At 40.7% G+C, this 16,873-nt stretch overlaps 1 protein-coding gene across 1 annotated transcript; it reads left to right on the top strand.

Annotated features, from left to right (window-relative positions):
• Nucleotides 1–7,584: 7,584 nt before the first annotated feature.
• Nucleotides 7,585–14,305, top strand: EIF2B2 (eukaryotic translation initiation factor 2B subunit beta). The gene is made up of 8 exons (XM_019921014.3): nt 7,585–7,818; nt 7,938–8,058; nt 8,199–8,347; nt 9,310–9,473; nt 10,471–10,566; nt 11,188–11,325; nt 12,380–12,446; nt 13,746–14,305. The coding sequence occupies exons 1-8, from the start codon at nt 7,656–7,658 to the stop codon at nt 13,901–13,903; spliced, it is 1,056 nt and encodes a 351-aa protein (XP_019776573.1). The 5' UTR covers nt 7,585–7,655; the 3' UTR covers nt 13,904–14,305.
• The last annotated feature ends 2,568 nt before the right edge of the window (nt 14,306–16,873 follow it).

Here is a 16,873-nt window from a genome sequence, read left to right as displayed (position 1 = left end):
CCATCATGGAAGTGGGTGACTGACTAGACCTGGGTGGTGTGCCATCCCTGCGGTGAGGGGCCATGCTGGGCACCAGGAGACCCTGGGATTGACAGTTTCACCTGAATGACATGGGATGAGGAGGGGCAGTTCCCAAAGGAAAGGGGGTGCAGGGCAGACAAAAACAACAGGTGTCCACTACAATAGCACTTGTTCTCAGGTTGCGTAGAGACATGACTTATCCACCAAAACAATCAGAGAAGGATAAAAACAGTAGTGCATTCACATGCCCAAGCCTTGAGTCAAAGCCCTTCAGGAAAAGGAAGTGATCTGATGGCCTAAAGGAGATTCTTTAGAACAGGAGAAAGACACAAATATTTTGGTCAGCTTCCCTCCCCCTACTTGAGAATTATCATCATAATCACCTTATTCTCCAAATTAAGTTTGGAAACTGCGATTTGATAATTATGCAGACAATTAGCCAGAATGTTTGAGATTGGGATCCTTTGGGAAAACCTGGAAGATTTGGTCAACATAATCTTACTCATTGAGAGAACGGGCCTGATGAAGGATTTTTTTCTTTGACTTACAAATAACTTTTCTTTCTGATTATAAATGGGTGTGTTTATTGCAGAAATTTTGGAAAATACAGAACAGTACACAAATGAAAATAAAAACCACTCTTGCATTTGTTAGGACTGGGTGTGACGGCAAGTGAGAGGAACCCCAAGATAACAATGGCTTAAACAGGAGTGAAGTTTATTTTGCTCAAAGCTACACGAAGTCCAAAAGTCCAGGCTGGCATGGGAGTTCTCACGGAGGCCTCAGGATGCCCAGGCTCCTTCCAGCTCACTACTCTGCCTTCCCTGCAGTGAGGCCTGCATCCTCATAATCTAAGCTAGCAGAGCAGAAAGGAAGCAAGAAGAGAAAAGGATAAAGAGGCCAAGGACCCATGACGGCTATCTCCTAGGGAAGGTTCTCTTAAGTAGCAACACAACACGTCCATACCATCCCATTGGTAAGAATGTAGTCACATGGCCACATCTACCTGCTGGGAAGACTGGGAAATGTAGTCTTTTTTCTGGGTGGCTATTTGCCCAGGTAAAACCCTATTATCATAGAACAATGGCTTTTGAGGCAACTAGGGGTCTCTGATAAACCTGTAACCATTAACACCCAGAGATAACCACTGTTAACATCTTGGTATACGTCATTTATACACACATACAAAACCACACACACACCTGCACATAGAAATACAGATATAGGTATATGTAGACATATAGATAATGATATTTGATGTATATGTGTGTGTGTGTGTGTATAGGTGTGTGTGTGTGTAAGTATATATGTGTGTGTATTTTTATAATTTATATGAATAACATATAAATATTTTAAATGAAATTGAGATACTACCAATTATACTATTTTCTCATCCTTTTTTGAAAAATTGCAGACCTTAAATAAATTCTCTTTTATTATCTATTTTAGCACTGAGTCATTTAATAATTACAGTTAGAGTAATGTAATACTTTATGATTTTCTTTTAAATACATGTTTTTCCTTTATAAATCCTGGTTCATGAAGTTTTATTTATTTTGAAATCACTATAGATGCACAGGAGGTTGAAAGCAAGGTACACCAAGGCCCATGCATTCTTCCCCTGCCTCCTCCAATGGTAACATCTTATACAGCAGTGGTACAGTATCAAAGCCAAGATATTGACACTGGTACAGTCCATAGAACTTAGATTTCACTAGTTATACATGGACTCATGTGTAGCCTTACATAACCATCACCACAATCAAGAAACTCAGTTCTACTATCCTTTGTGTCATGCCTTCAGAGCCACACCCATCCCATCCCCCCACTCATCCCTAACTCTTGGCAACCATGAATCCATTCTTTATCTCCATAATTATGTTTTATCATTAATGTTACACAAATGGAATTAGGTAGTATGTATACTTTTGAGATTGGTTTTCACTCAGTGTAATTGTCTAGAGGTTCATCTAAGTTGTTGCATACACCAATAGTTCCTTTTTACTGCTGAGCTGTATTCCACGGTATGCATGTACTGCAGTTTGTTTAAACATTAACCAATCGGAGAACATTTATTTGGGTAGTTTTCAGTTCGGGGCTATCATGAATAAAGCTGCTATGAACATTCATGTACAACTTCCTATTTGGACATAAGTGCTCATTTCTCTGGGATGAATGACCAACAGTGTAATTGCTGGGTTGCATTATAAGTCCATTTTCAGTTTTGAAAGGAACTGCCAAACTATTTTCCAGAGTGATTGAAACTTAACAGTATGTTGTCAACAATTCTCCTTATCATTAAGCACTTCCTATGTCATTAAATATTCTTCTAAAACATGATACTCCATTGCATGGCCATACTATAATTTCCAAACAATTTCCTAATTTTGAATTTTAGGAATATTCTTATTTTTGTGTTATAAATAATACAGTGAAAAATATTGTGGATAAATCTTTGTGCCTATTTCTGATTATTTTCTTAGGATATATTTTTAGACATAAATATGCTGGTTTAAAGGGTATGAAAAAAAATTTTAAAGTCTTTTGCTTTTTTTTTTTTAATTGTCCTATTAAAGGTTTCAATTTACAATCCCACAGCAACATATGAGAATTGGGCAAAGTTTCTAAAAATACTAATATTTCAACATAAACTGCAGTCAAACAGTTGGTATCCTTAATATATAAATATATCTTATAAGTCAACTAGAAAAAATAAATACCCAAAATCAAGATGCTTTGGGCTGCAAATGACAGAAAATTCCAATTAAAATTATATAAGCAATAGAGAAATTTATCACTTCATATAATAAGAAGTCTAAAGGTAGGGCAACTTCTGAATTTGTCGATTTCACACAACTTTAAGAAAAAGGCACCACGATATATAGACTAATGAATGGTGCAGGCTCTGAAGCTAGATTGTTGGGTTTACATCCCAACCCTTCCATTTACTGAGTGTGTGACACTGAGCAAGTTACTTATCTTATTTATGCCTTAGGTTCCTCTTTTGAAAATGGTTATATTAATAGTATCTGTCTCAAAGGATTGTTTTAAGGATGAAGAGTTAATATATGTAAACTATCCATTAAGTATTGACATTATCAAGAGTCTAGGTTCTTTCTGTTTTTCTGTTCTGAAATCCTCAGAATGTTAACATTATCCTCAGTCTTAAGACCTCATGGTCACAAGATAGCTGCATTAACTCTAGGAATCTCATCCAAGAAGTCCAGAAATAGAAGAGATTACGTAGTCTGTTTCTCTCTTAAGAACAGGGAAATCTTTCCAGGAAGTCCCAAACAGATTTTCCTTACATCTCACTAACTAGAAAGTGTGTTATTCTACACCAATCTGTAAAAAAAAAAAAGTAGAATGGAATTACTATGATTGGCTTAGACCAATCAGGATTTATTCATAAGCTAAAACCACCTTCCCTGTGGGTAGAAACAAAACAAAATCAGTTATTTTTAACAAGGAAGAGAAAAATGGATATTGAATGAACAATCAGAATGTCTGCTACACATCATATTAGAAAAATGGGCAAACCACATGCACCAGTAATTCATAAGAGAAGCAATGCAAATGGTAAATAAACATGAAAAAGGCTCATCTTGATTAATGAGCAAAGGAATGAAAATTAAAAGGAGTTTCTGTATTTTCTCTACCAATTTGGCAATGATGAAAAAGAATGATAATCATCTACAGTAGTGACAAATATATAAGATGCCTAGGAATAAATTTTATACACAAGATGTGCAAGACCTAAATGGAGAAAATTTTAAAATTTTACTGGACAACATTAAAGAAGACCTAAATAAGAAGAGATATACACCACGTTCATGGATAGTAAGACTCAGTATCTTAAAGATGTCAATTGTCCTCAAATTGATATAGAGGTTTAAAGCAATGTCAGTCAAAATCTCAATACAGTGTTTTGGGGTTTTTTTTGAGAAATAGACAATTTATTTCTAAAATATATATGAAAGAGCAAAGGCCCAAAACTAGTCAGGACACTCTTAAAGAAAGGAATATGGTAAGGGAGTTTTTCTTACCAGAGAGCAAGACTTTAAAAAAAATAAGACAGTAATAATTAAGATAATGTAATACTGCCTCAGGGATAAGCAAATTTAGCAATGGAACAAAATACAGGGCCCCAAAACAGACTCACACAATATACAAACTTCACATAGTACAATGGTAGCACTGAAAATCACTGAAGAAAGAATGGAAAAAGAAAATAAAATTGGATGCCAGCTCTTACCCTACATAGAAAGTAATTCAAAATTATGTGTAAAGGCAATTTTTAAAATACAGGAGATTATCTTTATGCCTTCAGATTAGGGAAGGATTTTCTAAATAAAACACAAAAAGCATTAACTATAAAAGACAAGATTGATACATTTAATCACATTAAAATCAAGAACTCTGTTCAAAGACATCTCAAAGTGAGTAAAAAGACAAGCCATAAACTAAGAAAAAAATTAGTATTCAGAATATACAAGGAACGCCTACAAATCTATTAGAAAAAGATTTTTTTTTAACCAAAAGCAAGTAGGTAAAAGACACAAGTAGATATTTCACAAATCAGAAAAAACACACGGCCAATAAACATATGGAAAAAGAAAAAAAAGAACAACCTCATTAGTAATCAGGAAAACAAATTAAGATTCCAATGATATATCCTTTTATATCCACCTGATTCCATCCCCACCCCCCAAAATAGTTGATAATACCAAGTGTTGGTAAGCTAGAACTCTTTAAGCCCTACTGGAGGGAGCATAAATTGATTTAACCACTTTGGAATACTAGCACTATTTGTAAAGTTGAATGTTCACATAGCCTATGACCCAGCTGTTCCACTTGTAGGTATGCCAAGATATACAAAAGAATATTTATAGTTTATATTCTCTCACCCCCCAAAAAGATTGGAAACAACCCAAATATCTGTTGAAGGAAAATGAATACATAAATTGTGGTATAGTCACATGATGGAACATTACACAGCAGTGCAAACAAGAGAACTACAGATACATATAACAAGATGGATGAATTTTAGCAACGTCATGCTAAGTAAAAACAGCAACTTGTAGAAGATTACATTATAATACCATTTGTAAAAAAACTCCAAAACAAGCAAGATTAATCACTATGTTGTTTAGGAATTGTAAATATAAATTATTTTTTCATAAAGCAAAGGAATATCAATCAAAATTTAGTTTAGTGGTTATCCTTGGGTGTGGTAGAAGGCAGGGAAATGGGTTAGGAAAAGAGTACACACATTGATGTGATGGTACTGGCAGTATTCTAGGTGTTTTTTTAAAAATATCACAAATTATTTATGTTTTAAAATTGTGGTAAAATACACATAACATAAAATTTACCATTTTAACCCTTAAGTGTGCAGTTCAGTGGTATTAAATGCACTTACATTGTTGTACAATATAAATGCACATCCATCATCAACCATCCATTTCTAGAATTCCTTTCATCTTGTACAACTGAAACTCTGAACATTAAACAATAAACCCTCCCTCGAGCCTCTGACCACCACCATTCTACTTTCTGTGTCTATGAATTTGAGATTTTTAGTTTTCAAGTTGACAGATGGGCCCATGGGTGTTCATTTTGTTGTCAAGTTTCATAACTTGCATATACATACGCACATATTCTTTTGTATGTATAAAATAGTATGTACCTTATTTTTTAACGGCTTTATACCTGGAAAAATGATGACAATATCCAAAACTGGCCAGAACATAAGTGCCAGCAAGCATGTAAACTCATAGAATTTTTTGGACATTTTAAACTTAACACACAGTAAAATTGACAAATATTTTATGGCTTTTGGGAGCTACTATGTTTTCAATCTTGGTTTCTGATTATTCATCAGTAGTATACAGAAATATGATAAATTTTTGTGTGTTGACCTTGTATCCTTGCTAAATTCATGTATTAGTTCTAGGAGGCTTTTTCTTATTATTGTTGATTCTTTGGGAATTTCTATGTAGACAATGATGTTTTCTGTTAATAGCGACAGTTTTCTTTCTTTCCAGTCTGTATGTTTTTAAAATTTCTTTTTCTTGCCGTATTGCACTGGCTAGATCTTTGAGTATAATATTAAATAGGAGTAGTGAGAGTGGACATCCTTGCCTTGTTCCTGATCTTAGAGAGAAAGCAGTCTTTCACCATAAAGTATGACGTTAGGTATAGGATTTTGTAGATGTCCCTTGTCATGCTGAAGAATTTCCTTTCTATTGCTAGTTGTCTGAGAGGTTTTGTGGGTTTTTTTTTATATTCAATGGCTGTTGATTTTTGTCAAATGCTTCTTGCATCAATTGATATGATCCTGTGGTTTTACTTTTCAGAATATTAATATGGTTTCTCAAATTGATTTTTGAATATTAAAACAGCTTTGCATTCCAGGTTTAAATTCTACTTGATAATTATGCATTAATCTTTTATGTATTGATGGATTTGGTTTGCTAATAATTTGTTGCAGATCTTTGTATCTGCATTCATGAGGGACACTGGTCTGCAATTTTCTTTTCTTGTACTATCTTTGTCTGATTTTCGTATTGATATATTTTTTTGGAGGGCAATTTGTCAACTGTAACAGCAGTCTTAGAAATGTGTGTGCCCAAGGACTTCACTTCTAAGAATTTATCTTAAGGAAATAATTAGAGATTCTCATTACACACAGACTTTGGGTTCAGACACACCTGGATTTAAATATAAACGCATCCCCTTACTAACTGCTTAAGTTCTGTGCTCTGTTTCCTGATCTGTAAAATGAGGATAAGAGGACCTACCTCACAGAGATGCATTAGATGAGACAATTCACACACAGTATCCAACACCTAGTAAGCTTTAGGTAAATGGTAGCTCTTGGTGTTATGTTATACTCTCTAGTCTCTGTAGTCCAGATGGAAGGATATCATCTTTGCTCCCATATTAACTCCCACTTTGAATCTCCTTATTGGTGGGTATTCGATCTCCTCATCCCCGATTCCTCTGTCTTATATTATGCGTGCTAGACGTTTAAAAGGAAAGGGCAAAGGCAAACAAACAAACAATATATATATTGTCCCTGCCGTCAGGGAGCTCAATCTATTAGAAAGACAGAGGCGCAAACGAACCAGTAACACGCAGTGTAACAGCATTATAATGGGGCGTCGGCCCATGGGGTAGCTGACCCTGGACGCACACTCTGAGCGTCTGTATCTGGAGGCTGGGCCGTCACCGGAGCTGAGGAACCGGGAAAGAGGGCGGCAACTTCTCCAGCGTAGCCTCCGGTACTGGTGGGGGGCGTTCAGACTGGCTGTTTCCACAACTGGTCTAGCCACCCTCTTGAGGCCTCACTTGCAAGGTCTTCAGCGTTTGAGGAGGCAAGAAAGGTCACTTCCGGTCCTCCAACCTCGGAGGCGCGCGGACGCTCGGCCGTAACTGAACAACTCGAGCTCCAAGTCTCTGATTGGCTCTGGCAGGTGGGGGGGCGGGATGTGGCAGCGAGGGGCGTGGCCCTGCCGTCTCCCAAACTGGAGTCTTCCTCGCAGAGCGGAAGCCGACCTCTCCTGCCCCGGAAGTGCAAGTCTGGAGGTCGTGCAGGTGTGGATTCCGCCAGCGAGGCGGGTTTTTTCGAGATGCCGGGGGCTGAGGCCAAGGGCTCGGAGTTGTCCGAGAGGATCGAGAGTTTCGTAGAGGCACTGAAGCGGGGCGGCGGGCGGCACAGCTCCGAGGACATGGCCCGGGAGACCCTGGGGCTGCTGCGCCGGATCATCACGGACCACCGCTGGAGCAATGCAGGTGAGGCAGGCCTAGCTCCATCGCCTCCCTCGCCACTTTCCGTTTCCTATCCCCGGGCGGAAAGTCGCCCAGGCCCCACCGCGCCCTTGCCGCGCTTACCCTCTCTCTTTGGACGACAGGGGAGCTGATGGAATTGATCCGCAGAGAAGGCCGGAGAATGACGGCCGCTCAACCGTCAGAGACCACTGTGGGCAACATGGTGCGGAGAGTGCTCAGGATCATCCGGGAGGAGTATGGCAGGTCAGGCCCACGTCCTGGGCCGGGGGTTGGACCCAGTGACGCTTTTTACATGGAGCCTTTATTGGAGCTGAGCAGCTGTTGTTACCTTAATGACCACATCTCTTCCCCACCTCCCTCTTTGGGTCTTGTTGCCTCCATAGACTCCACGGACGCAGCGACGAGAGCGATCAGCAGGAGTCCCTGCACAAACTCTTGACATCCGGGGGCTCGAGCGAGGATTTCCGCTCCCATTATGCTCAACTCCAGTCCAACATCATTGAAGCAATTAATGAGCTGCTTGTGGAACTGGGTGAGTCCTGATCCCTAGGTGGACAGGACAGGTGGCAGGCAGATGAGGGAACAGAAGACCCTGGAAGTTGTCATCAGCAGAGATGGGAGATTACCAGTCCTCTGGTGCTCGGAAGTTTGCCCTCATCCTGATTAGGAAGGGTTGGAATAGGTGGCAGACTAAGATAACCCTCTTTACATTTCCTTACAGACTAACCACTTATCGACTGCAGATCTGCTGTGGCAGAGACTCTATTTGGGAAGAGCTTTATTTTTATTTTAAAGAAGATGAACCCCCGAAAACCACAGTTGATAGACCCTCCTTCACTAAACTTCCTCTTGAATTTTTATACAGACACACATACACATATACATACACATACACATACACATAGGCCACCTTCACCCACTTGTCTGTGTGACTCAGGAGAACTGTAGATACTTATTGCAATCAGCGTTCCCAGGGGAGGAAGAAGCCGAGTCTGTCTGTGCACTGAGCTGCTGCTTCCAAATCCACCCCCCCCACCCCACCCCCAGTTTTTCTGCCGTGGCCTCCCTGTCAGTTGGAGGTGTTGTGGCCACCTTTTGGAGGAGGAGTTCTTTGGGGGGAAGCTCTGTTTACCCCACGCTCAGCACTTTAGAATTTCCCAAATTGGACCATTTCTTGCCTAAATTCATTGTCTTCAAAGTCAATTGTAAAGAGCTGGTGTTGGGACCCGGCAGGGGCACAGGGAGTAAGTTGATGAATAGGGGTGCTGCTGGGCAAGAGGGTAGGCTGAGAACTTGGGAGATGGAAGATCGTGGAGGAGCAGGGCTTTTAAGGAAAGGTGACATTCCACATTAAGTCCATTGACCACGTGTTACCAGGGTCTGCTAGGTGGGCAGTCTAGAGAAGGGTGCACATCCCTTTCTGTTTTCTGTAGTGTCTGTCTGTGTTGTAGCATAGCAGTGTCATATTTTTCTTGAAAAACTGGCTTCTTGCAGAAGGGACAACGGAGAACATCGCAGCCCAGGCTCTGGAGCACATCCACTCCAATGAGGTGATCATGACCATTGGCTTCTCCCGAACAGTGGAGGCCTTCCTCAAAGAGGCTGCCCGAAAGAGGAAATTCCATGTCATCGTGGCAGAGTGTGCACCTTTCTGTCAGGTACGGGGACTGCTGGAGTTGCTAAGAAAAATTTAAAATAAGGAAAGAATAAAGGAGGGGTGGGTGGGCTCCATGCCATCTTTGAATTGATAAGCAAGGCACAGTGAGAAGACAAAGTAAAACACTAAGGGAATTTTCAAGTTCATCCTGTTAACATTCTTAAACATTGGTTTAGGAAAGTTGGGTGACATATTTTTCATACCATATAAAGAAAGAAACCTTTGTTTTTAACCTTCAAGACCCAGTTTAGATATCATCTCCTCTGGGAAACTGTTTTTCACGGCTGTTCTTCTCCCCCTTCTCCCCGACCCTTCCAATAGTAAATGAATCAATTCTAGCTCTATACTACTTCCTACTTCAGTACCTCTATTATTATATCTATTACTGCATGTTAGAGGTTTTTTTAATATATATATATATATTAAAAGTTTTATATATATATATGCCTCTCCTAAAAACTCCTTGAGAGAGTCAGTGGTATTCACTTCTGTAAAATAAAGGCTCAATAAATGTTTTCATAGAACTGGGTAAAAAAAGAAAAAAAAAAATAAGAAAGTTGGGTGAGCTGCTAGGCCCAAGAAAAAAATAAATATTGGTTGTTTTAGGAATCAAAATAGGGTAAATTACCTTGAGGATGACTGATGCTTGGTCTAACCTCACTCAATCTTTAGGTAAATAATAGGTCTCCAAAAAAGGAAGTATGTAAGGATGCAAGGAGGTTGTAAAATAATGAGCTAGGATCTGTCTTGTCAGCTCTGCTGCATTATGCAAGCAAGTCATATTTCCAGTTTTGTGGCTGTCCTAGTGCTGCTGGGGAGTAATAAACATGTATTAGAGTCCCCTGGGCTTCCTCCTGCTTCCCAGAGAATACCTACCAGATGAGTTAGTTATCTGTTGGAAATTGCGCGTTGGATATACCCAGTATCACAGAATCCCCAGAGCTCTTTCATTCTCTCTCACTCTTCCTCCCAGCATCAGCCTTTCTCTCCTATTGCAGGGTCATGAGATGGCAGTCAATTTGTCCAAAACAGGTATTGAGACGACTGTCATGACGGATGCTGCCATTTTTGCTGTTATGTCAAGAGTCAACAAGGTGGGTGTATTTGGGTTATAGTGTGTCGAATTCATGAAGATTATACTTCTAAAATGTTGGTTCTCCACCCCCACCCCACCCCCAATATCCATGAGAAGGGAGGAAAGTTTCTAGCACCTTTTAAAAATATATACATGGGCCTTTTTAATCTATTAACTGATTTTGTTTCCCCCTTTATCTGAATCATTATTCCTCACTTGGAGGAGCCTCATTTTGGTTAAAGCATTGAAAAGAATTAAGTGGGACTAAGGTAAGTGTGTCAGCTGCTAGGGATCTGGTAAAGGGCTGCTCATTTCTGCTCAGAGAGCTTGGCGGTGGTGGATGGTGGAAGAAAGGCTCCCTGCTTCTCAGGAGGTATGAAAGATAGATTTCCAGGAAAGACAGGGCTAAGAACAGTGGATATTGCAGTTTCCTGTCCTGTACTATGTTCATTCTTCCCTTGCGAACCCACTTTTATGCTAGAACTTGTGGTCTGAGCCTAGACTCCCTTTCCCTTGGGTGTACCAGCGTGTGACCCCCCAGTACACCAAGACTGAGGCTGAGCATTCCGGCTCTTGTGCCCAATGGCCTGTTTAGGGCTCTATTCCTAGGATGGCTAACATTTTCTTTCCTGTCCCAAAGGTGATCATTGGCACAAAGACCATCCTGGCCAACGGTGCCCTGAGAGCTGTGACAGGAACTCATACTCTAGCACTGGCAGCAAAACACCATTCCACCCCACTCATCGTCTGTGCACCTATGTTCAAGCTTTCCCCACAGGTATGTCTGTCTGTCTCCATCTGCTCTCTCGTCTGTCTCTAGCCAACAGAAGGAAGTCAAGGTGTAGGTCTGAACTGTGGGCCTTCAACCTTCTCACTCTGGGGCTTCTCTTTGTCTGCATTTACTCAATGGATTAGACCCAGTGGAGGCTGGAAAAAGCCACAGAAGTCTTGATCCAGGAAAAGCCACTGATAGTTACAACCTGTCAGCTTCAGGAAGTCAAAATTGTAAGGTCAGGACAATACGCAGTTGGGGAAGGCCCTTTGTTTACATTGCCACCACTCGCTGACACCATTTCTGAAAATGCCAAGTAAGTTGAAACTAGAAACATAGAATTGGCTTTATTTGTTCCAGGGACTGTCCTCTGTAGCCTGAATACAAGAAGTTACTAAGTGAAGAGCAGTTTCACCAGTGATAGAAACTACTTGCTTTGAACATATCAGCCTATCTATAGGTGTCTACTTTTTTAAAAATTGAGGTGAAATTCACATAACATACAATTAACCATTTAAAGTTGTATAGTTCAGTGGCACTTACCACATTCACAGCATTGTGCAACTACCACTCTCTAGTTTCAAAACTTTTTCATCATCCCAGAAAAACACTCTGTACCTATTGAGTAATCACTCCCTATTCCTCCTTCTCCCCATCTCCTAGTAATTGCTAATCTGCTTTCTGTCTCTATGGATTTGCTTATTTTTGATATTTCACATAAAAGGAGTCATACAACATGGACCCTTTTGTTTCTGATTTCTTTCACTTAGCATAATGTTTTGGGGCTTCATCCGAGTTGTAGCACAGTACTTTGTTCCTTTTTGTGGCCGAATAGTATTCCATTGCATGGATATACCACAATTTAATTATCCATTCATCTGTTGATAAGCATCTGAGTTATTTCTACCTTTTGGCTTTTGTGAATAATGCTGCTGTAAGCCTTTGTAATCAAATGTCTGTGGATGTATGTTTTTTATTTCTCTTGGGCGCATACCTAAAAGTGGAAGTGTCAGATGAGCTGACACTCTCTTTTTTTTCTTTTTCCCTAATTCTTTTCCAGTTCCCCAATGAAGAAGATTCATTTCACAAGTTTGTGGCTCCTGAAGAAGTCCTGCCTTTCACAGAAGGTACAGAAGTTGCTTGAATGTATGCGGCACACGCGCTTGTGTGTTTTGGGTTTTTGTGTATGTGTGTTTCGGTCTTTTGGTTTTGGTTTTGGTGGCCAATGGGATTGAATGCCGTCCGGTTGTGGTTTTTTTTAATCATACTTCTTGTGGGGACTGTTCTCTTTAGCAGCTTAGAGTGCTTGGGGTCCTGATCTAGTCGATGTTCATTTTCTTCTAAAACTAATATATTTTAGCTGCGTTATTGGGGCCATGGCGGGTTGGATCACCCAGCACTGACTGGGTTTGGCCTTGAAAGTTCTTTGAGACACAGGCGACAAGCCAATGAGAAAATGTTCTCGTTTTCGGCTGCTGCAGGGAGTCATTCTGGTAACGTGACTGCCAAAGAAAGCAGGCTCTGAAATGTTACTTCTGAAACTCGCCTGTAGCCTGGACACCTTTGTGTGTTGGGGTCCATTTCTCTCACATATTCTGAAGGCAGCTTTGCTCAGTGAGCCTGCTGCCTCGTCAACAGTTCGCGTGGGCTTTAACACCCTCCTGGAGCAAAGCATAGTACTCGGGGTGCTGATTCTTCTTGGAAATTGAATAACTTCACCATTTATCCAAACATTCATTCTTTCAAGAAATATTTATGACTATTGAGTACCCACTGTGTATCCAACACTATTTCAGGCACTAGGGATATAACAGTGAATAACATAGATAGGCCCTGCTCCCCCAGAGTTTACGTTATGTTGCAAAAGACAGACAAGAATATGTCAGGTCATGGGATGTTTTAGGAAGAAAACAAATACGAAGGATGAGATGGAAAGTGACGAGGGGACTACCTTAGTCCGGGGAAGGGACTTAATGAGATGGCATTTCAGCTGAGTCCTGAAGGAATACAGCCTGCTATGTGAAGATGAAGGAAAGAGTTTTCCAGGTGTTGGTGCAAAGGGCCTGGTTTAGGTACATGCTTAGCCAGTTGGAAGAACATGGCCATGTGGCTAGAGAGTAATGAGCAAGAGAGAGAGTAATATGAACTATAATTAGTGTAGTGTGGTGGCGAGGGGCCAGATCTTGAAGGTTGCAATCCCAAATTTGAATATTATTCTAAGGGTTATCTATGGAAAGGCATTAGACAGTTATAAGCATAGGGTGTATCATGATCTGAAGTCATCTCTTCTGGTTTGTATGTTGCTGCAGTTTCCCTTCCTTGGGGTGGCGAGTGTACTTGCATTACTGAGCCTAGAATCTATAAGATACTTAATTATTAGAACAGGAGCCTTGGTTTTATCTTTTGCTCATGTGATTACCTTTCAGGGGACATCTTGGAGAAAGTCAGTGTTCATTGCCCTGTGTTTGACTACGTTCCCCCAGAGCTCATTACCCTCTTTATCTCCAACATTGGTGGGAATGCACCTTCCTACATCTACCGCCTGATGAGTGAGCTCTACCATCCTGATGATCATGTCCTATGACCACCACTCGTCCTAAGCAGAAGCTGCTTAGGCAAACACAGAATGGAGTGGAGACTTCAGTGCCACGGCTGAAACACATCTTCCTTGTAATGGGGGAGTGATCTGGAGTCAAGCTGAGAAAACTTGATACTGATACTGTTCCCCACCGTTTCAGTCATCCTATAACCAGGATGCAATCCAGGATGATTTTTTGCCTTTCAGGTCTCAACAGAGCAGCAGGGCTTGACCTATTGATTTTGGAGCCTCTTAGTGACTTGGGGCGTCTGTTTCAGGAACTTAAACTTTCTGGTTCAGTGGTGTGTTAAACACAACACTGCAGACCTTGCTGGGCTACAGGTTTTTGCTCAGAAATGACTACCACGCCTTTTCTGAGGCTGTGCCAATAAAGGCTGCTCGAAGGTTCCTGAGGTGGTTTATTTACTGTCCTGCTCTGACTGAAGTGCCTGCAACAGCAGCAGCAGAGCCCTTTGGTGTTTTCATAGAGGGCAATGATCAGAGGTAACAGCCTAAAACAGAAATGCAGATGAAAGTGTTTATGATTCCTTTATAATTGACTGGAATTCATCCCAAACAACTTGTTAATAATCCAAGACAGTGGTTCCAAAATCACTGATCATCAGAATCATCTGGGAGTTTGAGAAAATATACAATCCCAGACCTACTGCATCTGATCTCTGGGATGGCACATGGGAATCTGCTTAGAGTGCCCCAGAAAAGGACGCCCTCATGTACTGTTAATAGGACTGTAAATTGGTACAACCTTTTCCAGGGCAATTTTGAGTCTTCTAGAATTATTTTTACAAGCACACAAAGACACAGACAAGAATGTCCATTGTAGCAGCTGTAATGTCACAGCCTAAGTGTCCAGCAATATAGCATTTTGTATTCTGTTAGTTAAAAACAAGACAGGTTTTAAAATAAGTATGATGTACCGTGGAACATTATGTATACACTGCAACAGAGGTTTCTAAGGGTGGCTTGAGATCAGTGTCTGGATTAGACATTTTAGATGGTTCATCTAGTATTTAATTTGAATTATTTACCAGTATTTTAAAATCTGGAGGTTACACATTAAACAAATTCAGATTTCTTGCTACTCCTGAAGATTTGGCAACTCTGGGCCCACATTACCAAATGGCAGCATTTGGCTATAGTTGGGTAGCTTCTAATTCCATTAAATGGAAAACCCCCAGTTTTCTGCTGTTCCAAGCCATGTCCACTAAACTCATTTATGTTGTCTGCCGAACCCTCGTAGGCATCTGAGTGGTGACCCTTGTGTTAATGAATGGGATAGATTTGTAAGCAAGTCTGTTTTATATTCTGTATAAAACCAAAATCAAGCTGGGAAAACAAGCTGCAGAGCAATCTACATGATATGACCCTAACTAACTTCCTTAAAACAAAATATATGCATGCATAGGATAAAAGTCTGGAAGAATAACACCAAACGGTGGCAAGAAGGAGGACAGCTTCAAATTTTATTTAGTGTGTTTGTATATTGTTTCTATTTTTTATGTGTACTGCTTTAGTAATTATGATTTCAAAAAGTCTCCCCAGGTTATCCAGATGATCTGGATGCCATGTTTGGGAAGTTTGGTCCAAAACAGGGGTCCAAGGTCCACTGAGTGTGCAGGGGGAACCACCTGGGATGCTTGTCACAAAGCCAGCCTCCTGCCTCTCGCAGCAGTGTCTATGAGGTACGGGAGGAAGTTCTAGGAATCTGCATGTTTAACAAGCAACGGGAGGAAGTTCTAGGAATCTGCATGTTTAACAAGGATTTTAACAGGGCATTTGATAACCTTGTTTTGATAAACACTGGCCAGAGGTAGACGATGAGGGAAAGGGCTCTACTCTCTGTTAGCTACTTGACATGAGCAGATCTTTTCCTTAGGATTCTTATCTTCCCTGAGACAGGGAAAAAGCAAGACTGAAGAGGGTCAGTCTAAAGGACTGACCTAAAAGCTCTCTGACACAGAAGAGCCTGGCTCACTTAGGTCTCTGTCAGTTATTTCTTAAAGCATCTAAGACCCCACGCTTTCTCAGTGAAGTGGCTTATAGCTACCAATTTCGAGCAATTGTCTCCTCTGAAGGCACCAGTTCTTGACGGCAGCTCACTTGGGTACGACCATGTGCTCTGGGGTAAGAGCAGCAGTGAGTCAAGGAACTTAAATCTGTTTCTGGCTCCAAAAGTGCTTTATGATACTTGTCCTTTGTGCATCTTGGTCCCTGGGTCTAAAATTAGCACCAACATCCTGCCCAGGCAGAACTGAGATGGACGAAGTTTACCAGGGTAGAGGCTGTCTCTTTGGTCAACACTTACAGTGCCTAGAACAGAACTGCACAAATGTGTACTCTTTAGAACCTCAGTCAAGTAAATCCCACAAAGCTGTTTATATGCCTGGTTTTTCTATTTCTCTCTCTCCCTTTTCCCAGTTGAGGAAGAGTAAATATTGGAAAGGGAGAACCTGATCTGAACAGGGAGAAGCTAAGGTGTTTGTGTCAGCTTCCTACCTTATCAGCCTTTGTTTGGGCTTGCCTCTCACCCCTGCTTTTGGAGCAGAATCCAGAAGCTCATTTAAAAACTGTTGTAGCTTGGAAAATTAATAGAGGATTACATGGACGTGGAAGTCTTCCTGAATAGGCTTAATAAACCAAGTTAGATCACTTACTCAATACAGTTGTAAAGACGCTTTTTCCCATGGTTTATGTCTTCCAATTTGGACGGAGGGCAGGAAAGGCACAATTCCTGGAACTCAAATAAGGAATAGAAATTCCCAACATAGCCTCTTAAGAGAAGTCTCTGAAAAATACTCTACCAAGAAAAACTGAAGTGTAAAGTGATACCTCAAAGAAAAAAATGCCGGTACTCGTAAGATCATAAGTTTCACAGATATGCTTCAAAGCCATTTCTCAAAGTAATCTGTTGCAGCAGTCTTTGGGTTTATGAAGGCTGCCAGGCTCACAGTTCCA

Source organism: Tursiops truncatus, chromosome 2 (genome assembly GCF_011762595.2).
Source record: "Tursiops truncatus isolate mTurTru1 chromosome 2, mTurTru1.mat.Y, whole genome shotgun sequence".
NCBI classification, from domain to species: Eukaryota; Metazoa; Chordata; class Mammalia; order Artiodactyla; family Delphinidae; genus Tursiops; species Tursiops truncatus.
The sequence above is the reverse complement of the archived record's forward strand: the minus strand, read 5'-3'. Positions and strand labels throughout refer to the sequence as shown.

Excerpts from the sequence above, each read along its gene's own strand:
- EIF2B2 (XM_019921014.3), top strand. The coding sequence starts at position 7,656 with ATGCCGGGGGCTGAGGCCAAGGGCTCGGAGTTGTCCGAGAGGATCGAG. Across the intron at positions 10,567-11,187 it reads TTATGTCAAGAGTCAACAAG|GTGATCATTGGCACAAAGAC; the intron begins GTGGGTGTATTT and ends CCTGTCCCAAAG. Across the intron at positions 11,326-12,379 it reads TGTTCAAGCTTTCCCCACAG|TTCCCCAATGAAGAAGATTC; the intron begins GTATGTCTGTCT and ends ATTCTTTTCCAG.